The sequence below is a fragment of the Bos taurus genome, chromosome 28 (assembly GCF_002263795.3).
Source record: "Bos taurus isolate L1 Dominette 01449 registration number 42190680 breed Hereford chromosome 28, ARS-UCD2.0, whole genome shotgun sequence".
Taxonomy (NCBI): Eukaryota; Metazoa; Chordata; class Mammalia; order Artiodactyla; family Bovidae; genus Bos; species Bos taurus.
The window spans coordinates 33,155,327-33,177,559 of record NC_037355.1 but is presented as its reverse complement, the minus strand read 5'-3'; the positions used below and the strand labels follow the sequence as shown (position 1 = coordinate 33,177,559).

The following is a 22,233-nucleotide window of genomic DNA, read 5'->3' as shown; positions in this document are numbered from 1 at the left end:
TCAAATGATGCAACCGGCAGGGCTTTTAATGAGGTTTTTTTTGGTTCTTGGCCCTGTTTTCAGGGCTGTGACACAGGGTTACTTGCAGTTTGAGTCTCGAGTCTCTGTCATGTCCCATAAGATACTTAATAAAGGTGGGTGATGATGGCAGGCCCCTTAAAAACAGTTTGGCTGATTTATTTTTAGATGTCTTTTCAAAATTGTGAAATGAAACAAATATACAGAAAAGTGTATAAAATACAAAAGTACAACAAAAAAGTGAATGATCATGAGACAATCCATGTAACCAACCAGGTCAAGGAATAGAATGCTGCCGGGGTCCCCAGGAGCTTCTGCGCATGTCCCTTCTCCTTACCTGGCTTCTCACCTCTGATGCATCAGTGCCGAGGAATGCTAGTAACAACTCTGTCTGTCCAGCTTCCAGTCAGAAAAGCAGCTGCAGAAGGAGAAGAAAAACAGAACCTTGGTATTCAGGCAACAATCTGACCTTTCTTCAGAGCAGCCCACACAGAGGAGGTCTGGTTTCCGTGAGTTCCAGGGGCCAGGCTGACAGTTGTTATGGAAACATGGGGCTCACAGGATGGTGGCTCAGGTGATGGCCACAGCACTCAGCCAGGGGCTCCCATGCTGTAGGGCTCTTGTCTCATTGCAGTTTTTATGTACTTCTAACAAGAAGCTCCTGAGATTTAAAAGAAGATTCCTCTCTCGTGTTAGCTTCCTCCCAGCATCCTCCTGATCCAGCCACACTTCATTATTGCAGATGGAGCACTACAGGAGGAAGAGAATGCTGCTGTTGATCCAGGGGAGACTGTGGGTCCTTAGGCGAGAATGTGGCAGAACTAAGTAAGAGTTCAGTAATCATTCATTAGCAAACATGACGTGCAGGTTTCAGACAGCTTTGCAAGCTGGTTTTTCTAACAATTGTCTTGGGCCCCTCTCTGATTAGAGTTTGTGTTTGTGGAAGGATGCCCATCTGAACAGGCATAAGGGGAAAAGCAATCTCCATCAGAAGAGAAGGCTGAAAGGCTTCTAGGAGAACAGTGTGTGTGCCTTTTGAGATTTCAGTTCTTGAATCACTCACCCCAGTAGCTCTTCAATATTTATAATGGGTGCACTGCAATTAGATTTGCAAATTCAGAAAATTGGGGGGTGGGGAGGGCTCCTGTGGGGAGGGAGGCCCCTGTGTTTGCAAGTACGTGGGTTGCATGCACTTTGCTTTGGCTTCCTGTGGACTGTATTTCTGACTTCATCTTTGGGCTAGACCTGCTTCTTTGTCAAGTGTGCCCTCCTGACCGAGGTCTGGAGACAGGGGAAGGGTGTGGGTGCCCCGGGGGCAGCGAGCCGCCACGTCCAGACGCTCGGTGTGCTCTGTCTGGGTGGAAAACCTCATCTGAAGCCAGACTGAATCACACCAGTTTCTAAGACATTCTTCAACCATGTTAGGCAAAAGAGTCCCCCGCTGACAAGCCGGGATAGAAGGAAACCTGATATAATTTTGGAAAAACCTTCTTCGAGAAAGAAGGTTCTCACAGCTGCTGAGCCTCTCCCCGACGTCCAGGGTTGGAGGGGTCCCAGGCCACAGGGAGGAGATTGATGGGTCCAGGGGTACCAAGTGGAGAGTGGAGGCTTTGCAGGGCTGGGGAGCTGGTCGTTCCCAACTCGCAGTAGAAGGAGAAGGAGAAGCAGTTGTCAGAACACAGTAGAAATAGAAGAACCCTCCCCTCTCCCCCGGCTGTTGAATTATTGTTATTATTTCACATTAACAGCCAGGCCAGACTCTCTTGCATTTGGCTGCTGTGTTGGAAATCCAGATCCAGGCTAGGGTTGTGGGAACCCAGAAGCATAGGAGGCTGGAGTTTCAGAGCCCAGCCAGGCTTCCGAGGCGGGTGCAAGCTCAGAGCACAGGGAGACAGGCCTCTCTGCAGACCCCCAGCAATCTGCTCCTGGGTCCTCACACTGTTAACATCACTGGGTCCTGAGTGTATCTGTATGCCTGATCACCTGGCCATCCCTCTGCCTCCTGAGGTCTCTCTGACTTGCTGGGCCTTGGTTTCCTGAATGGGGGTCATGTTTCCCATTGGGAAAGGCTCTGGTGCAGGGGCAGTGGCCTTTATTGCAACAGCTCTTTTGACCTGAAGCCAAACCCTATCCAAGTTCAGCAAACGGAAGAGGTGGAAAAATATTCAGTCGGTGAGGTCTATAGGCACATATTGGGTTAGGTCCTAAATTGTGGTGGAAATTTTCCTGGAACGGGGCAGATCCTTTTGTAAACAAGAACATTCATCTTTTTTTGACTGACGTGCCTAGTGAGGCATGTGCCTCTCAGAAGCCCCATGACATGTATTCTTGTTTGGGATTCGGTGTTTGTATTTGAAAATGTAGCTGCTCGGAGGAACATCAGTGTGGGAGCCAGCAGTCCTGTTCAAGCTTCAAGTCATGGAAACTGGCCTGGTTGGGCCAGGATGTCAGTGGTGCCCGGGGAAGGGCCTGCTTTTCCAACGCCTCCTAAGCCGTGTTTTACTTTACTCATTCAGCGTGCATACCTGCTCATCACTTGCTGTATGCCACACACTCTGGATATCTTAAAAAATGGACCTTGACTTCAAGGATCTTTCAGGCTAATTGGGGCATTCTGACATGCATGGATGAGAAGACAGCTAAGGCTGCCAGCCAGGGCCCGTGCGGTGTTGAGAGAGAGTTGATTGTGGGCACTGGGGTTAGGACATGGAGGGCTGTCTGTCATCCGGAGATGGCACCACGGGGCTCCTGGGGCTTGATGGAGCAGAATGAAGATGGGCGGAGAGAAATGCAGAGGGCATTCCTGGGATGGGAATAGCTGTAGAGGTCACGAGGACTGGGTCCTCCCAGAGAAAGCTGGTGGGGGAGCGGGCTTAGTTAGGAGTGGGAGGGCAGCTGGCAGGCCTGAAGACTGGGTCTTGGGGATATGGAAGGAGCAGATTTGGCCAAGGCAGTTCCCTCCTGGAGCTTACCCTCTAGTGGAGATGGGTGGGAGCTTACCCTGTCATGGAAACTGAAGGGGAGTAAGTGCCCCGGGTATAAGGTTGGGCAGTGGTAATGGCTATGAGGAACAATGCTGCAAACTAAGGGGATGAAAGGAATTGGCTTCCCTTGGCATTCCCAGGGACTTTGCTCACCAGTCATTCACCTTTTTCCTCCACGTTGCTTTTGTCTGTTGACTTGGAGGGCATTGTTCAACCAGCCATCAGCAATTCATCCCACTTGCTCTCTGATGGTAAATACTTTCTTTCCAGATGCCTTTTGAATGATGGTTTGGGGCCACAGAAACAGTGTCCCTGTTTCCAGGGAGATTGTTTAGGTTCTGCGTGTTTCCTGCTGTAGAAGCAGGGGGGGGGGGATGCTAAACTCAGAGTGGGGCTGGGAACTCAGGACTCCATGGTAGGGCCCTGAGCCCTGAATACTGATGCAGTCCCTTCCCTCCGCTCTCGGGACCTGCTTCAGCTGAGCTGTTAGAGCCCTGAGGGACCTCATCTCCATCCCTTGGGTCCGATCTCTCCTGGCCCCAAGGCTGTCCCTGTATGGTATGACAGACACACCCTGGGTTCCTGGTCACTATGACCTCTCTGGGCCTGAATTTCCCATCTGTAGCATGAAGACTAGGGGAGTGGTCCATAGTTTCCATTGGGTACTCAATAAACTTTAAAAATCATAGAGCATTTCAGAGGGTTGCCAGCTTTTTATTTTTCAAGCAAGAAAGAACCTGTCAAATGCCAGCTCTAGATTGTCATTTCATTCAAAGGGCATGTTAATACCCAAGCAAGGAGTGATGACATGTCAGAGAAAAGGATATTTCTCCCCTGGGGAGGAGTGTTGGGTGTTTTTCACTGGCACACACACACACATTACACTGAGCTCCTGCTTTCCACTTTAAACTCCATCGCAGTGCAGCGCTGCTCTGTGGCCCAGTGGGTGGGGACCACGGGACCAGAGCGCCGGAGAGCCAGCCTCGCAGGATGCTTTGCTGTGGGGAGCCAGATCCTCTTCCTGATGTTCAGTCTGCCACGGGCTCCCTTCCTTCCTCTACTTTGCACCTCTTGACCCTTCCACTGTCTCTCTCAGCAACTCCTCTCTCAAAGTGGGGATACTCCAAACTGCCCTGGGCTGCTTTTCAGGAGCTGGGAGAGGTGGAAGAGAGGAGGAGCCCATGACCTCCCTAACCAGATGATCTGGTCCTTCAGATGTCAAAACTCCACACCTTTGGATGGGATTCAGTTGTTTCCCCATCAAGTTCACATTCTTGTTTTTATTCCATTTGCCTTTTTTCTACTCACATGGGTCATAAAAGTTAACTGGGCTATGATATGGAGATTTCTGCCTTCTTTTGTGAAAATGAAGGTTTTGGATTTCCTCTGGGTCTTAGTTATCCTTATCCAGTCTGTTTTGACTAGAAACAAAGCTGGCCTTTACTTTGGTGAAGAAGACAGAGATGGGGTTTATTGTCTAGAAAAATCTGGATTCCCATCCTGATGGGCCCTCTGTTAGCTATGGAACCTTGGGCAGGTCATTGTCCAAGGTCACACAAGTGCATACTCTGGCACTTAGTCGATAAAACTGTTCACTGCGTTCTCACCACCTACTTTGCATTCATCATCACAGTTGATCCTTGTAGATATTCTCTGAAGAAGGTGTTTGTACACCTGTTGTTCAGTTAAGGACACTGATGCTGGATAAAGTGGAGTGACTTGTACTGGGTTGTATAGCTGATATGAGGGGAAGTCAGGAAGTGGATTCTGGGCACAAGGATCCCCTGTGCCTGCCACCCTTTTTGTGCTGTGTCTTAGCCATGGGGGCGGGGGGCGGGTCTACTCAGTCTTTTAAGTGAACAAGCTGTGTTTCCTTGAAGAAGTTTCTACCCTTCTATGACCCTAGGCTTCTTTCTAAAGGGAAGGAACCAGCCTTATACATGTTCTCAGGTCCCTTACGGCTCTGACATCTACAGATCTAGACTCTGAGATGCACTTCATTAAAAAAAAGAAACACATGTTTTGAAGGGGTTTGAGTGCTCTCCATGAAACAAGAAGTCCCTCTGGATTGCCTTCCCATACAGTGCCAGATTCTTCCTACGTGGAAAAGGGATTTGTACTGAGCATATAGGCCTCGGTGGGATTTATAAGACTGTACTAACCACAACCCTGCAGACAGCCTTAGTGCCTCAGTTGCTTATCTTTAGAATGGGCATAATGGTGCCTAACTTACAGTCTTGTTAACAGGATTCACCAAGCGAATACAAGGCATTCAGAAAATTGTGTATCTATTATCAATCTTTCTGAGTATCTGGTCCTGCCTCAGACCTGCCTTCTCTGGTTACAAGCGATTCCTCAACTGGAAAACAAGTGTGATCTTTGTCTTCTGACTTGAGCCCCTGTGGTGGTTTTCTTGTGCCTGTGGTTCCTGAGTCCTTCTCCCAGGACAGGGCAGGCTGCCCTCAGACTGGTATGGTAGCTCAACCGCCGTGTCTTTGCATGTGAGCAGGCTGTTGTGGGCTCAGCCCGGCCGCTCTGGCTGAGAGGTCAGAGCTGAGGTCTCTGCTAATCCAATTCCAAGTCTCTGAGGTCCAGAGAGTGAACTCTGGACTGTCACTTCTCTGTCCCCATTTTGTTAAACTGATTGATTGAGAAGGAGATCGTTATTTTGCAAACATGGTGTATAGGCTGAGATGGATGCATCAGTCTTGAAAGTTCAGGGTTGACTCATTAATTTTAAGCAACAAGTGTGGCACGTCTCACCATGGGATGTAGTGTCTAATGGGTCACTCTATTCCCTAACTGGCACCCTCTCCCGTAGACCATTTTTCCAACACCCTATCCATACATGGCTGATTATAACCAGATGTCTGTACTACACAATTCTGTTGTTTATAAGCCATAGGGTATAAGGCAGTTGTTTCAATGCTAGTAATAAGCAGCATTTTATAAGGAGATTCCATCTCTTCTTGGTACATTTTGCCTATCCTGAGGCAGCAAGGAAGAGGGGAAAAAACATGGCCTTTGGTCTTAGAATAGACTGGATTTAAATTTCACCTCTGCCACTTAAAAGATGAGTGTTGTTGAAAATTACCCATCCTCTGTGAGCCTCATAACATTCCTACCTTGCAGGATTGTTGTGAGGATTAAATAAGATGGTCTAAGACTGCCAAGGAGAGAACATGGCTGGTAGAGACAAGAAGAAGTCAAGGCTTTCCTAACAGTCAGTTGACCCTCTCAGTCCCCAGGCAACAGGTGGGCGGTGCTGAACGGGAGAAGAGCCAGTAAGGACCCCAGTGCTTCCCCAGCATCTCACACTGCTGGGACACGGGGAAGCGCAGGACTCACGGTCCAGAGGCCAAGGTCAGGCGGTTTCAGAGCTGGACAGAACCTTGGGGAGTGTTTCCATGGCCCCTTTGAATTGGAAGCAAGGAAGCCTGAGGCACAAAAATGGTAAGCGACTTGTTAAAGAGCATCCGGCCCTTTTCTGCTGCCACCCTTTCCCTTCCGTGACCACCTATGTCTTCACACACTGCGCAGGTGGGCTCCTAGGAGTGTGAATCTGGACAGGGTACCTGGGAAGCCAGAGCTAAAAATGCCCGTGACGATGAGTTATCTTACAACCAGCAGAGAGACCCAGGCAATGCGATGGTTTTCTGACATCCCAGAGCAACTGGCCTTGTCCGAACTTCTTTTTAAGCTCCTGAAGGCTGTTTCTGTGGACATGCTGCTCCTTCCCTGGACATGTAACCTGTAGTTAACAGACACAATAGCTGCTGCATCGGTTGAAGGTGGAAGTGTTAGTCTCTGAGTCATGTCTGACTCTCTGCGACCCCATGAACTGCAGCCAGGCTCCTCATGGGATTTCTCAGGCAAGAGTACTGGAGTGGGTTGTCATTCCCTTCTCCAGGGGATCATCCTGATCCAGGGGTCAAACCTGGGTCTCCTGCATTGCAGGAAGATTCTTTACTGTCTGGCACAAATGTGGTGCCCCATATACATCTGGGTCCTGGGGGGCTGATGAGGCTACAAGGTGCAGGGGAGCTCCCTCCTACCCGGGGCAGGTTGGATGATTAGGACTTCCCAAGGGCAGAAACCAATCCTGCCTCGTCTCCACCCCCACCTGCCCAGTCTCAGGTGCCCACCTCCTTCCTCCTCTCTCTTTGCAAAACCCTATGAAAATCCGAGCTGGTGGTGCCCACGTTATGCTTTATTTGCTTGAGCTGCTCGAGGTATTCAGCCTAATCCCTAATACGCAGGATTATTGGTACCTGGGAGAATCCTGCGGCTGGGCCACCCTTCTAGAATGTGAAGGAGGCTGTAGGGGGCAGCAGGAGAGGGTGGGAGACAATTTCCTCTTGAGTTGTTTGGAAGAAGTGGGAGTGGCTGGAGGGCAGATCTCCAGCCTTAGGCCTGGTGAAGACCTGTGGCAGAGGGACGGGATGATAGTCTGTGAGGGTGTCCTGGAGCCCTGTGGGTTTATAGGTGTGGATGTTCAGGCATTTCTGGGTCTTGGGCCAGGCTGTGGCACACGATGTCAGCACATTGACCATGAAACAGAGCATCTTATAAAAGCTAAAATGGGCCTATGGGTTTTTACTCAGTAGATTTCAAACTCTTTTTTCTGCAGAAAACCCCTTCACTCAAGTGCAGTCTAGCCCAGAACCTTAATAGGTGAAAATGCTCAATGTCATGGTGATTTGATTTTCACAAGGCCTGGGGGCCTTGCCTTCTTGGCTGCCTCTTGCCAACACCCTAAGGTACCTGATCAAACACACAATGCTGGCCTTTAGGGGACAGAAAAGTGTGGATCTAACCTACCGCTCCCCATCGTCTCCCAGATGGGGACTCTGTTTACTTTGCTTAGAGAGGTTGGGTGGCTGGTCAAGGCCACACCTCCTGTGCCTGGCGAAGCCAGGGCTAGAATACAGGCTTCCTAACTCATATCCCAGAGCCCTTGGCCTTGCTGTGCTGTGCTTAGTTGCTCAGTCGTGTCCAATTCTTTGTGACCCCATGAACTGTAGCCCTCCAGGCTCCTCTTTCCATGGGGATTCTCCAGGCAAGAATATTGGAGTGGGTTGCCATGCCCTCCTCCAGGGGATCTTCCCAACCCAGGTCTCCCGCACTGCAGGTGGATTCTTTACTGTCTGAGCCTTGCTACCATCCCTCTGACAGGAGACAAGGATTTCTGGATTCCTACTTTGTGCTCAGCTGAGGGCAGCTGCCTGCCAGGCTGCTGGCTCAGTTTTCCTTTGTGAGAGAGGGCATGGAGGGGCAGAGGACTGCTGCTGGGGAAGAGTGAGGGCGGGGGTTCCAGGCAGACTGAAGCAGGATCCATCAATGCAGGCTCAGGAGAAATGGCTTTCTGATGTCGACCAGGGAAATGCGAGGATGAAGTGGGATTATGAGACGTGAGGGGAGGGCAGATGGAGGTTTCTGGGTCCTCCCTTCCCCCACAGCCTTCTGGATGTTGAGCACCCAGGAAGTACTCCATAGCACCAGCCCTGGACAGAGAGAGGTCCAGAATGGGACTCCCAGGGATGGGAAGTGCTCTGGTCCTGGACAATGCCCCGCCCCAGAGGCTCTCCAGGCCTGGCAGCATCAGGCCAGGTTGCCCTATTAGGGATGCAGACTGCACAAGAGAAGGTGTCTCCTCCTCTGGCAGCATTTGCATAGAGAACCTCAGTGCTTAGCAGGAGGGCTCGCAACCTGTCAACTCAGCCACCTTTATTTCCCATCTGACACTCTGCTCCATGAAGGGTGATTTAGGGCTCCAAGCTGGTTCTTGGCCAAGAAAGGAACCATGTTCCTCTGTTCTTGATTTAACCGTCCTCTTAAGGCACAGGAGCCTTGAAGAAGGGTCTCTGTGGTACACGCAGTACCCAGACGTCGGCCAAACTGAGTGTTCTGATGGTAACAAACCTCTCCTGGGCCCTTCGCAACAGTCCATAATCCTTCCGCACACATTATCCTTGAGAGGAAGTCAGCTCAGGTGCTTGTCTCTTTTTGGTGTCAGACAGCTGGGTTTAAATTCCGACTGTATCTTCCTGGGCCAGCTGATTAAGCCCTTGTCTGCAAATGAGTGCATTGAAACCTGCCTTGTAGAGTCATGGTGATGATGTTTAGAAACAGTGGTATTGTTTCTGAGTATTATCGTCCTTACTTATTAGTAATATTATTTGTTCTAGATATTGTGCTTGCTGATGACTGACTTCCCATCTGCTACAGCTCTCCCTCTGTCCCTCATTTATCTCCTTCTGGCCTCCCTCCCTCCTTCCCTCCCCTCTCCCTTCAGCCTTCCTTCCTACCTTTCACCAAGGTGCATCAAGTGCTTACTTACTGAGCTTACAATGTTTCATTGTTGAGGACACAGCCGTGAACAAAAGAGACAGAAATGCTTCCCTCGTGGAGCTTGTAACCAAGTCATGATTGCAGTGTGCCAGCTACCAGATGGTGGAGGAAATCCTCGGGAAGGCAAGGGCCGTAGATGGGGGTGATGGAGTAGGGGACTGGTGGGGGGGTGGGGTGTCACCTTCAAGGGGGTGGCAAGAGAGTTCTCAGTGATGGGTTGAAGATTTGAATGAATAATAAGGGAGGGAGCAGCCGTGGCTATCTGGGGTGGGTGTTGGGAGTCAGCCAGTGCCATCAGCCCCAGCTGGTAGTGGGCCTAGAACCTTCTGCCAGCACAAAGAGGCCAGTGAAGCTGAGCGAGCGAGGGGGTGAGTGGGAGGCTTGTAGGATGATGGCAGAAGCGGGCCAGATCGGGTGGGTTGGACTGTGTGACGTCTCTGACTTGTCCTCTGAGTGGGATGAGAAGGACTTACGTTTTGAAGCATAGCTTTTCTCCCTGACAATCACTGCTTAAACAACTTCCTAGATCCAACTGAAATGTTAACTAAACCCAAGACAGACTTGGAGCTTTGCAGTGGGTAGGTGGCCTCAGCAGGGATGAGCAAGGGGACTCTGGAATTTTCCTCCCTCCCTGAGGCAGTCAGCCAGCAGGTGTGGTGCCCAGGGTGGCCTTGGCACCTGGCACCTAGAGGTGATTGAGTCCAGCTAAGCAGAAGCAGGTGTGGCCGAGGCTCCCAGGGAGGGTGTGGCCAGCACAGCAGGCCAGCTGGCAGGACCTGTCAGTGCCAACATCCTGTTTGTGCCCAGGGAGATAACCAGGCCCTGCCCGTGATAGGCGGGTATCTGAGAGTTGAGCCTTGATGCCATCCTTGCCCGCCCTTCATAAAAAAGATGAAGGAACTTTCAGAAAGTGCTGGATGCCGCCTGACCAGATTATATGGCAGGACACATCCGTGTTTACAGAAGGGGTTTTGAGAAATGAAATGGCTTGTCCAAGGCCATCCAGAAAAGCTGGACTTGAGGATCTTTTGATGCTCAGAGCTCTTCTTACCACACAGAAGACTCAAGGCTCCCAGTATACTGGGTTCAATGTGGGAAGGATGAGAGAGAGACAACCGGGACCAGAGGACCAGAAGCAATGGGGTCCTGGGATTAGCTCAGGCCTGCTCTCCCTTGCTGGGCCTGGGCAACTCCCACTGCTGGGGAAAGCTGAGCCCCTTGAAGATGAGAAGTGTTGCCCTGTGGGGCCCCCACATCAGACTAGGTGGAGATTTCTGCAGTCCTAGGAACACGAGGACTCCAGATTGCAGGCTGGCAGGGCAAGGATCTGCTTGGGAGTGCTGGGTTCCCTGGGCTAGATGCGGCAGAATCATCCTGTCAGGAGCAACAAGAGGGAAGGGAAATAGAGCTAGCTGCGGGGTGTGTCTTGGCTCGGTGGATACGGAGTGGGGCAGGGTGGCACTGGGCAATGGCCCGTGGACCATCCCCACCCCCCAGGCACTCTGTGTTCTCATCCATTCCATGACGGGGTTGGCATCCAAAGGCACGGCTGAGGTCCCTTGTCAGGCTTTGGTCTTTGACCCGATGGTTTGCGGGAAATGCCCAATCATCTAACAGATACGTGCTTTGGACAGTGAATATTGTGCGGGTGACTGTGGTCCAGTCAGGCTGTTGGCCGCAGGGGGCATAGGAGGGGTGAGGCCGCGTGCTCAGGCCCAGGCCAAGAGAGCTGAGAGCTGCCTGTGTGGGCGTGTGATGGCAGGGGGCTGCCAGCTACTCTGTTCCCCAGGGTCCCTCCAGCCTCCTGGAGGCAGCCTGCCCTGTCCTTTAGTCCAGGCACTGAGATTAGAACTGCCCTGTGTTGCCCCCAGAAGCTGTGGCTTCTTTTACACAAGACTCTGGTGGGAGAAAGGGCAAAAAGGAGCCCCTTCCTTGGGTCGGTGGGGGGTGTGTGGCTGTGGCCTGACCTCCACCTTCCAGGACACCCCCAGGAACCACCTGGTCTTTTTTTTGTTTGTTTTTTGCTTCTCCTTCCTCCTGTTTCTCTCTTCCCGTCAAGGCACCCTTTTCTTCATTCTAGAAAATCTCATGATCTTTCTGAGGCTAGGGTAGTTGGAGCCTGTAGCTGGTGGAGTTCTCTCTCTTACACACACATTCACCACCCCTATCATACTCCATACCACCTCACCATGATTTCTTGGAGGGGGAGCAGGGATCAGGGCCAGCTCACTCCTGACACCAGGGGGAGCCTGTCTGGCCCAGCTTGAGTCCTCCTAGCAGAGGGACTGGGTCCTTCTCTGCAGTGGCAGGTGGAAGGCGTGAGGATGGAAGGACACCCACTCTGCCGTTCAGAACAAAGCCCCATTCCCTGTCGTGGAGCACAGGAGAGAGAGCAGTGTCCTGGGACCCAGGGGCCCGCCTCTCTCTGGTCCTCAGTTTCCTCATCACAAGGGCGGTTGATCTAACGGAGCGTAGAGGGATCTGAGAGGTCACTGGGTCCGGGGCTGCCTGTGTAGGAATCTGGGCTTCCGCTGTCCCGGGGGAGTGCCACACAGCTCTTGCTGGAACCTCCACAAGTTGGGTGCCTTATCTCCTGGGGGCTCATTTCCTAGTTCAAGCCTCATAGCTGTTAGAACCTATACTGGTTTATCTTCTGTAATTATTAAGTTTTCACTATGGTCTGGTGTCCCTCCCAGGGCCTCCAATTGATGCTTTAGTTTTGAGTGCACTGAATACCCTTGGAGCCAGCCTGTCCCGTCAGCGGGTGCTCAGCCACGCCAGCTCTAACTACCACACCCCTAGCCCTGTGCTAACTGCTGTGCACTGCTTATCTCACATAAGCTTTGCCACCGCCTTCCTGGGGTCTGCCGGGCAGTCCCCATTTTACACGGAGGAAGGCTGAGACTTGTGGGCTAACATGCCCGAGGTAGCCAGCTTTATGTGGCAGAGCAGACCTAAGTCCAGATGGGTTTGCTGGAGTTCTCAGGCTCTGTGACCTTTCCCTTGATAAATACCTGCTCTCCATTGGCCTGTCTGTAAAATGGGGATAATTTCACCTGCCAGGTCTAAGGAAGATAATGCAGAGAAGACACTTAATTTTTAGTTTCCGCCACCCAGCTCTGGCTTGATGAATGATGGTCAATCACTATTGTATTGGACTCTGCTCCTTACCATTCCGCTCCCCCCAACTCCCACCCCTATACGTACCCAACAAGGCCACTTCTCTGGGCCTCTGCCCCCTTTCTCTGGAGCAGGGATTATACCTGCTCTTGAAGCTTTGGCCAGAGTGAGGTCAGAGGTGCAGAAGGACTTTCCCTTCAGGCCAAGGACACTAACCTGGCAGCCTAGAATCAGACTTTGTGGTGTTCCCATCTCCCTGCTCCCCCAACCATCGCCCCCTCAAGTCCTGTCTCCCACACGTAATTATGCTCACAACATGTAGTGTAAGCAAGTAATAATGAGACTATTATCTCCCTTTAGTCTGTGTTTTTCCTTTCATATCATAAAGTAATTAAAATAATGAATGCCTTGTAAAACAATAGGTAAGCGGGCTGGCATGAGAGCGTTATCTGCCGTATACCTCTTGTGCTGTGAATTATTGATGCAGTGAAACCACTGGGTCTGGGGAGGACTCCCTGCCTCCCAGCATCTTGCATGCCGATTGCCTCCTCCAGAGTCAGCCAGTGGCTGGGGATCTGTACCCCAGGATCGAGGAGCAGAGAGCTAGCTAGTCCTCCAGGTCGTGGCCCTGGACTAGTTCAGAAATGTCTCTAGGAGGCACTGCTCAAAAGGAGACACAAGCCTCTAATCTGAGGACCTTGCCCTAATCTCTTCCCTGTGTGGGCAGAGGGAGAAGCTGGGATCAAGCTGGGGGTTAAGATGCACATTTCAGTTCACATCAGGGCAGGGATGATCGAGTCAGGCCAGAGTGATTAGAAGCAGTGGTTCTCACCCTGGGGTTCCCAGACCAGCTGCATCAGCATTCTCTGGGACTTGTTGGAAAGGGGGGTTTGGGAGTGGGGCCCACCACTGTAGCTGCACCGGGCCTGAGTTGTGGCACAGGGATCTTCCGTCTTCACTGTGGCATGAGGGATCTTTAGCTGGAGCACGTGGGGTCTAGTTCCCTGACCAGGGATTGAACCGAGGCCCTCTGTGTTGGGAGTGTGGACTCTTAACCACTGGGCCGCCAGACGAGTCCCTCAGCACTGTTTCTCCACAAGCTCTCCAGGTGATACCCTTGAAGTTTAAGAACCACTGCTCGAGGGTCTGTGGTTCCAGGAGGCACAGGAAGCGGTGAGAGTAGATAATAAAACATGTGCTGTCGTGTGCCGTTGGGCACTGTTTAATCCCAGCAACACCTAGAGGGCAGGCAGTCTTCCAAAGAAGGCCCGTGAGGCAGAGTGGCTGAATCTACACCTTCAGTTACTAGAGGTTGCCCCTGGATCAGGGTCTCTGTCTCCTCCTGGGCACCCACCTGTGCAGCCTCCATATGGCCAACACTCAGGGCCCTAACAGGCCATTGGGATTGGCCTCAGGTGGCTTGGGTAGCTGTCTCCAAAGACATCATCAAACAGCCCCCAAATATACCCACCCTGTGCCCCCACCCCAGGGCTCCTTTTGGATCGTTCCCGTGCTGGGGAGCCCAGTACACTTGGAAATTAAGCATGAATGCCTGGTATAACTGATGCTCAGTCTGTCTTCCCAACGCCCTGAGTCAGGGGTGGCTGGCGGGGGAGAACCAAGCGTCAGGAGCAGCTTCCTGCCTGCCTACAAGTCCCCAGGAGGATGACTCATTCAGTGCCTCCCAGCTCTTCTTTCCTCCCTCTGTTCCACCCCCTCACCACAGACAAAGATTTTTACCTCTGCCTTCGGGTTTTCCTCCTCACTCCAATTTACAATGATCCCCAGGGTCAGTTTGTTTTATTAATGGATTCTAGCATTTTAAGAGACACAGATGTATAGAACAGTCTTTGGACTCTGTGGGAGAGGGAGGGGGGGATGATTTGGGAGAATGGCATTGAAACATGTATAATATCATATAAGAAACGAATTGACAGTCCAGGTTTGATGCAGGACACAGGAAGCTTGGGGCTGGTGCAATGGGATGACCCAGAGGGACGGTATGGGGAGGGAAGTGGGAGTGGGGTTCAAGATGGGGAACACGTGTACACCCGTGGCGGATGCATGTTGATGTATGGCAAAACCAATACAATATTGTAAAGTAAAAAAAAAATAATAATAAATAAATGATGAACATAATTTTGCTGACATCTTTTTGAAACATCTATGTCTGCAAAAATAACCTTAGTGGTTATTTGAGTAGGGGGCCTAGTTAAATTTAAATTTTAATTTAATTTTAAATGAATGTGTTTTAAGTATAAGTATTCCCATGCAATATTTTGTTGTTATTCAGTCCCTAAATCACGTCTGACTCTTTGCGACCCCGTGAACATGCAGCACACCAGGCTTTCCTGTCCTTTACTATCTCCCTGAGTTTGCTCAAACTCATGTCTGTTGAGTCAGTGTTGCCATCCAACTATCTCATCCTCTGTCGCCCCCTTCTCCTCTTACCCTCAATCTTTCCCAGCATCGGCGTCTTTTCTAGTGAGTCAGCTCTTTGCATCAGATCAGATCAGATCAGTCGCTCAGTCGTGTCCAACTCTTTGCGACCCCATAAATTGCAGCACACCAGGCCTCCCTGTCCATCACCAATTCCCAGAGTTCACTCAGACTCACGTCCATCGAGTCAGTGATGCCATCCAGCCATCTCATCCTCTGTCATCCCCTTCTCCTCCTGCCCCCAATCCCTCCCAGCATCAGAGTCTTTTCCAATGAGTCAACTCTTCGCATGAGGTGGCCAAAGTACTGGAGTTTCAGCTTCAGCATCATTCCTTCCAAAGAAATCCCAGGACTGATCTCCTTCAGAATGGACTGGTTGGATCTCCTTGCAGTCCAAGGGGCTCTTAAGAGTCTTCTCCAGCAGGTGGACACTATTGGAACTTTGGCATTAGTCCTTCCAGTGAATATTCAGGGTTAAAATCTTTACATACTTAAACTGAAAAATTATTTGTTGTTTATTTGAAATTCAGGTTTTGCTGGGTTTCCTGTATTTTACTTGGCAGCCCTTAAGCCCAGGCTCTGTAGTCAGTGAGGGGCTGACATGCATAACCCCTTTTACTCTTTCATTCATGTTTATTAAGCCAGCTGTACACCAGGCTCTCTGTTGGGCATTCAGGATTCAGCAGTTGGAGGATGCAGACTATAAAAGAAATAAGTAAGAAATCTACGGAGTGTGTTACAAGTTTTAGATGCGTTGTAGAAAAATAAAGCAGAAAGGCAGCATCATTAGAAGATAGTTGGAATTTTGAAAGAGTAGCCAGAGAAGAATGATTGAAAAGGTCATATATGAAGCAAAGACTTGAGGGAGGTGAGGGGGTAAGCCATGATCCTTGGTGGGAGAAGAGTATTCTAGGCAGAGGACACAGCGCGTACAAAAGCATACAGTTTAGGGCCTCATGTGAGGCTCAGTTATCTGATGAGGTCAGCCTTGTTTCCTCAAGCACATTTTTAGCCACGAAGGGGAATTTACTGTCTCCTGTCTAAGAAAGTCTGCAGTGGATTTCAGGTGCCGCTGGATCCAGGTGTTCCAATGATGATATTAGTATTCTACCATTTCTTCTAGTTTCCTCTGTGTTAGCTTCATTCTCAGAGAAGGGTAACCTTTCTTACTCTTTTCAGCAAAATCACAGGCTTGAGTTGTATTGGGTTGGCATAATTCATATAACCATCCTTGGCCCAACTGCTATTGCCAAAGGGATAGACTGGTCTGATTGACCAGCCTCCACTCCTGGAGACAGTGTATACCTTTAGTCCCTTTTGAACCATGCAGACTGAATGAGAAGGTGGAGATTTCCTTCGGAAAATAGAGTGTAGTTGTAAGAAGGGTATGAAGGCTGGGCAGGTAGAGATTACAGAATGCCGACTTCACTTTCTTCCTGGCCACTCTCATCCTAGACAGGATGGTTTCTCTCCTGAGCTTTTTGATTTTTTTTTTTTTCTTTAAAATGGAAAGAGAATAATTTCATTCTTTCTTTCACAAAAATAGTTTAAGAGGAAACAAAGGAAAGATTCTTTTTAAAAAAAGATTTAAAAGAACAATCAAAGCCATAATCCATCCCTTCTTGCTGACCTCTGTACCTTCAAACCAGGTCCACCTCAGCAGGGGTCCGTCTGGCTTTAATTCTTTTGGGTAGAATATGTTTTTTAAATCCTCTTGGTGCCCACATCTCAATCCTTGTTCTCTCTCTTGCCAGGAGGCCCAGAAGATTAACAATGGCTCAAGCCAGGCAGATGGCACTCTCAAGCCAGTGGATGAAAAAGAGGAGACGGTGGCAGCCGAGGTCGGCTGGATGACCTCCGTGAAAGACTGGGCGGGGGTGATGATATCTGCCCAGACGCTGACTGGCAGAGTCCTGGTGAGTCCCTGGCCCCCTCCTCACATGAGGGGGCCTGCTGTCTGGCCCACGATCTCTGCTTTTATGGGGATGTGGTGTTTCACTCCGTCTTCTCCAGACCATTGGCTGTTGTGAGGCGGGGGTGAAGAGCGCTTATATGGGATCATGGAGAGACTGGCCTCTTTGTGCACATCTGAGCCAGTGGTCTGTGGGGGGGATTTGCAGAGTGAGCCAGCATGTGGGGCAGAGAGGGCCTGTTGGGGAGAATGTAGAGCATTTCCTCTGCTAGCAGAGTAGGTGTGCACTCTCACACAGTACACACACAGACACACACACACAGCTTGACTATCTTGGTGAGAAGGAAGGATCAGAGAAATGTGTGCTCGGAATTCTGCAGAGGCTCTATGATATGGGATCTGGTGAGTTCTGAGTGTATGTGTTTGCTTGCACATGCACAGGTGTGCATGTGTGTGTTTGGTGGCCTTCTGAAGATGTGACTATTGTCCTCTGGCCACCATAATTTTCAGAAATCCTGCCCTATATGATCAGAATCATGCCCATGTTAGAAACCCTCGGTCATGCTGGTGATGAAACTCACCGGCAGCCCACCTGTGACCGCTGGTCCCATGCTTGGAGCATTGCTTGTGTGACCTTATTTCTGAGATGGCTGTTTCAGCCCCACCTGCAGCCTAGGCTCATCCTTCCCCTTCTCTGTGCACTTACTGCATTCTCTCTGATCTGCTTGTGTGGAGCTAGGCTTCGTTAACTGGCCTCATGAGCTCCTGGTTCTTGGCAAGTATTGTGGGTGGAACAAGCCTGCAGTGACCAGTAATCCCTGTTTGCCTGGGGAACCTGGGACATGGTTCTTTTGGTGCAAAGACTGGGAAAGTTGTGGGTAAACAGACATGAGCTGGTCACCTGGTCAGGCCAGGCTCATGCTGTGGTTGGGCTTCTTCCCTGGGTAGCCCTGACCACCAGCTTCCTTGGGTCTGATGAGTCAAGAGTTTTCCTTGAGAAGGATGTGACATTCTAAATAACTCCCTGTGATTCTGGAAGCTGTTTTGTATGGGCCCTCTTTCCTTGTCCTGATGCTGGGGCTCAGTCAAGAGTCATTTGGCTTAGACATAGAATGAATGGGGATGTCCTGGTGGCTGGGGAGTATCAGAGATCAGGCAAGGATGCTGAAAGGTAGATGCCGTCACTCTTGATGTTTCATGGCAAAAACTCAGTGAGAAGGTGACCACAGATGTTGGGAGACGGTGAAATTTCACCCATCAGAATCCTTGGGGAGAACTCTACATTCTATTTTTGATAAGTCTCGCACTCACTGCTTGAGGAAAGGAGTAAGTCACTAAATGTCATGTTCAAGTCACCAAACTGGTGGCCAAACAGCCTTCAAGGAGGACAGGGCTCTGTTAACTGAGGGACCACCAGGAGCTGTGCCTTCTGAAGAATCTGGTTATGGAGTCATAGATTATGTTATTGTTGCTGCTGCTGCTAAGTCACTTCAGTCGTGTCCGACTCTGTGCGACCCCATAGACGGCAGCCACCAGGTTCCCCCATCCCTGGGATTCTCCAGGCAAGAACACTGGAGTGGGTTGCCATTTCCTTCTCCAATGCAGGAAAGTGAAAAGTGAAAGTGAAAGTGAAGTCGCTCAGTCGTGTCCGACTCTTCTCGACCCCATGGACTGCAGCCTACCAGGCTCCTCCATCCATGGGATTTTCCAGGCAAGAGTACGGGAGTGGGGTGCCATTGCCTTCTCCGTATGTTATTGTTAAGTAGTAGCAAAAAGAATCCCAAGGACGGAGGAGCCTGATGGGCTGCCGTCTATGGAGTCTCGCAGAGTCAGACACTACTGAAGCAACTTAGCAGCAGCAGCAAAATAGAAAGTGGGAAAATTTAAAGCTGGGATTATGGAAAGGAGGAGAGAGAAGCTGGTGAGGCCAGTTGCTGTGTGGAGGAAGATGGGAGGTGGGTGGTCTGGGTTGGTGGGACTTAGGCTCTCCTGGGAAGCCCTGAGTGTCTCGTCAGGAATTGAAGGTGGCTTGTTATGGGTTGTGTTGTCTGACCATCACCCTCATCTCCCCTCTAGAGTCTTCAGTAAAGTCTCTGTTATTTTTTCACACTTGTGTGTGAGTAGATTCTGTGTGGGAAATTTAAGGTTGGAGTCTGGGTCTGTGCGTTCACCTGGGTTGAAATGGAAGTAGTGCATTGTTCATGTATAGTACAATGAGAGGAGCAGTGAGAGGAACAGTGAGAGGGTGAGGGAACCGCAGACAGCGCGGTCGCACAGTGTGGGGCCTGCTGCTTCAGTGTGGTCCCTTAGGACCATTCTGTCTATCTTCATCAGCTAAGAGATACTGAGCACCAACTTTAGGCCCAGTGTTTTATCATCTCTGTGAAAAATAATGAATAATCCTAATTCCATCGCAGCATGGTTGGAAGGTATTGAAGGGTTTTCTGGAGGAGAAATGTTTTGAATACAAATATTGTGTGAGTGTGTCTGTGGTGGAGAGGCTGAGTGTGGGGAAGCAGGGAGTCAAGGAAGAATTCACAGGGCTTCATTGGAGGGAAAGCCTTTGAGCTGAAACGTCTATTTCAAAGTGAACTGAGCACATTGGATGATAGAGACAATATAAAAAAGAAAAACATAGCTGAGCTTGAAAACAGGGACTACTTAGTGGGCCAGGAGCTGAGAAGGATGCCTAATAAAACAGAAAGCATTTGAGTGGAGCTTGGCAATGTGAGTTAGGATCCTGAAAAGTTAAAGGAGAGGAAACGATTGCACAGTGAGGGAGCAGCAGGAGAAGATCAGGGGCATGGTGTGCTGGCAGTGAGGCTGGAGCTGGCAATACAGAGGCACCTGAGGGGCAGTGAGACTGGGAACGTGGGTTGGAGACAGCTTGTCAGCTCTTCAGACGCTGAGCTGAGGACTTTGGACTGGAACCATCCATTTTTGGGATGCATCACAGTTTGTATTTCCATCTACCAGCTTGGGTTGTTTCTACTTTTACTTCAGATTTTTATGGGTATATGATTTTTGATTTCAGTTTGGTAAATATCTGGGAATTGAATTGTTCTGTTTTCTGGTAAGTTTAAGTTTGCAAGAAACTATCAAATTAGCTGTACCTACCAGGACTGTATGAATGTTCTGGTTGTTTTTCATCCCTGCTGGTACTTGGTAATATCAGTTCGTTTTAAAAATTATAGCATTCTAAGCAGTGTGTAGTGATATCTAAGTGTGGTTTTAGTTTGTACTTCCCTATGTTTGGGGCTTCCCTGGTGGCTCAGATGGTAAAGAATCTGCCTGCAATGTAGGAGACCCAGGTTTGATCCCTTGGTGGGGAAGATCCCCTGAAGATCTTGGCTGCTGCTGCTAAGTTGCTTCAGTCGTATCCGACTCTGTGTGACCCCATAGACAGCAGCCCACCATTGTTGCCTTCTCCGGAAGATCTTGGCTACCCATGTTTAAATATCATCTTTCCATGTCTTTATTGCCATCAGTATATGTCAAGTGAAGTTTCTATTCAAATATTTTGCCCATTTCTAATTGATTTGTTATTATTGAGGGTTTTTCCCATTTTTATTGAGCATTATTTTCACTGCTATCTAATTGTCATCACCCCGAAAGGAAACCCTTTACCCTATTTTAGCAGTCACTCTCCATTTCCTTATCCCCAGCCCCTAGCAACTACTAATGTACTTTCTATCTCTATGGATTTGCATATACTGGGCATTTCATGTCAATGTAATCATGTGTTTTTTTTTTTTTTTTAAAGTCAGATACTACTGCTGACAACGACGTTACTGAGAGCCTGTCGGGAGCCAGGCACTGTGCTAAGCCCTAAATGTTGTGATCAGATTGAAGGGCAAGGACAGTCTTGAATTTGTTCTTTAGCTCCCATTTTGTTATAGGGGTGCATGATGAGGAAGGCACGGAGCCAGTCTTATCAGTGAATTTATGTCCATTTTACAGTTGAGAAAATCAAGGCCTAGGAAGGGCAGTGAAGTGACAGAGCCAGGCTGGTACTTGCAGGCCTCCAGACTCCCCATCCAGTGCTCTTCCCGTGTCATCACTTCCCATCTGAAGATAATGCCTTCTTTTGAAGCCACTGTTGTCTGTTGCTTTGGCTGTGACATGACTGTCTCTGAGCCCAGTTAGGTCCTGAGGCTGCTTGTTCTGATGCTCCTAACATTTGCGTGGACTAGCATGGCATGCTCAGGCCTTCTTGGCTGGGACTGCCCATGAGGCCAGCTGCTTTCTGAAGATGTCTTGGGAGAAAAGGTGGCCTGGGCTGCTCAGGTGTGCTCAGGGTGGATCAGTCCCACTGCCCAGAGAGCAGGAAGCTCTGAGTACAGGCGGCACCTTCAGAGCAGGCCTCTCCTTTAGGGACGGCAGGTCCTTGCTCTGAGCAGGAAAGAGATTTCATACTGCAGTCTCAGCGTGCGAGGGGAAGCAGCTCTCCCTTCTCAGAACCCAAAGCTGTGTTTGTCTTGAACTGTCCAAATGTTTATCCTTGCAACAATGGGACTCGAGTGAGACTAGACACCGGCTGTGCAGTTTTTCTTTTCAATTTTTAATTTGTTTTCCTTGACGCACAGTTCAGGAGCTTGGCCTCCACATCTGGGCGCTTACTTGTCTCATTGTCACAGGTGAGTCTCAAAACCAGGCAAGGCGGGGAAGGCCCAGCTGGGGAAGGATTGTCCAAGACAGCCTTGGCGTATCTGTGGAGTCACTGGTTGTCCGGATCTCTCAGGCGAGCACACCGTTCATTCAGGAAGTATTTACTTCTCACCTGCACCAGGCATTGTTCCAGGCACCGGGCAGAGGGCAGCGAGCACCAGGGATTCAGCGTGTGCATTATTCACGTTGCTAGACTAGATAAAAGGTTGTAGCATTCAGTGTAAACAATGAGAAATGAGGGTCACTGTTCACTGGTGCTTTTATTAACTGTTAATTCTATTAACAATTGGATGACCACGTCTCAGAATAGCCCATCTTTGTCTTGTGTCTCAGCCTTAGCTTTACAGAAACAGTGAGACCTCCTAGGGCCTCCTCTTTTTTTTTTTAACTTTTTATTTTGTATTGGAGTAGAGCCAATTAACAGTCTTGTGCTAGTTTCAGGTGGCCAGCAATGGGACTCCTCCATTACTCATACATACTTACATATACATACATACTCATACATACATGTGTATGTATATACACATGTATCCATTCTCCCCAAAGTTCCCTCACATCCAGGCTGCGTAGGGCTTCCTCTTAGAGTGATGGCTGAGGGTTTCTGTATCAGAGTGTACCCCCAGACTCTTAAGGATGACTACTTTCTTATCTTTTTCTTAAAGCAAAAATACTTGTTATCTTCTGATTAGAATGTTGGTGCATGCTTAATTCAAAATTTTGGAATGTATTGGGAGAACTGAT

General features: G+C 49.7%; 1 protein-coding gene across 17 annotated transcripts in view; it reads left to right on the top strand.

Moving 5' to 3' along the window:
• The window catches only part of KCNMA1 (potassium calcium-activated channel subfamily M alpha 1), a 777,298-nt gene that overhangs the window by 209,902 nt on the left and 545,163 nt on the right, over positions 1 to 22,233 (top strand). For all 17 annotated transcript variants that reach the window (XR_009493216.1, XM_024986560.2, XM_024986559.2 and 14 more), the window contains 1 exon segment: positions 16,667 to 16,828. Coding sequence is in view for 16 of the 17 variants with exons in the window: in XM_024986560.2 (XP_024842328.1) it covers positions 16,667 to 16,828 (162 nt within the window). In the remaining variant the exon portion in view is untranslated.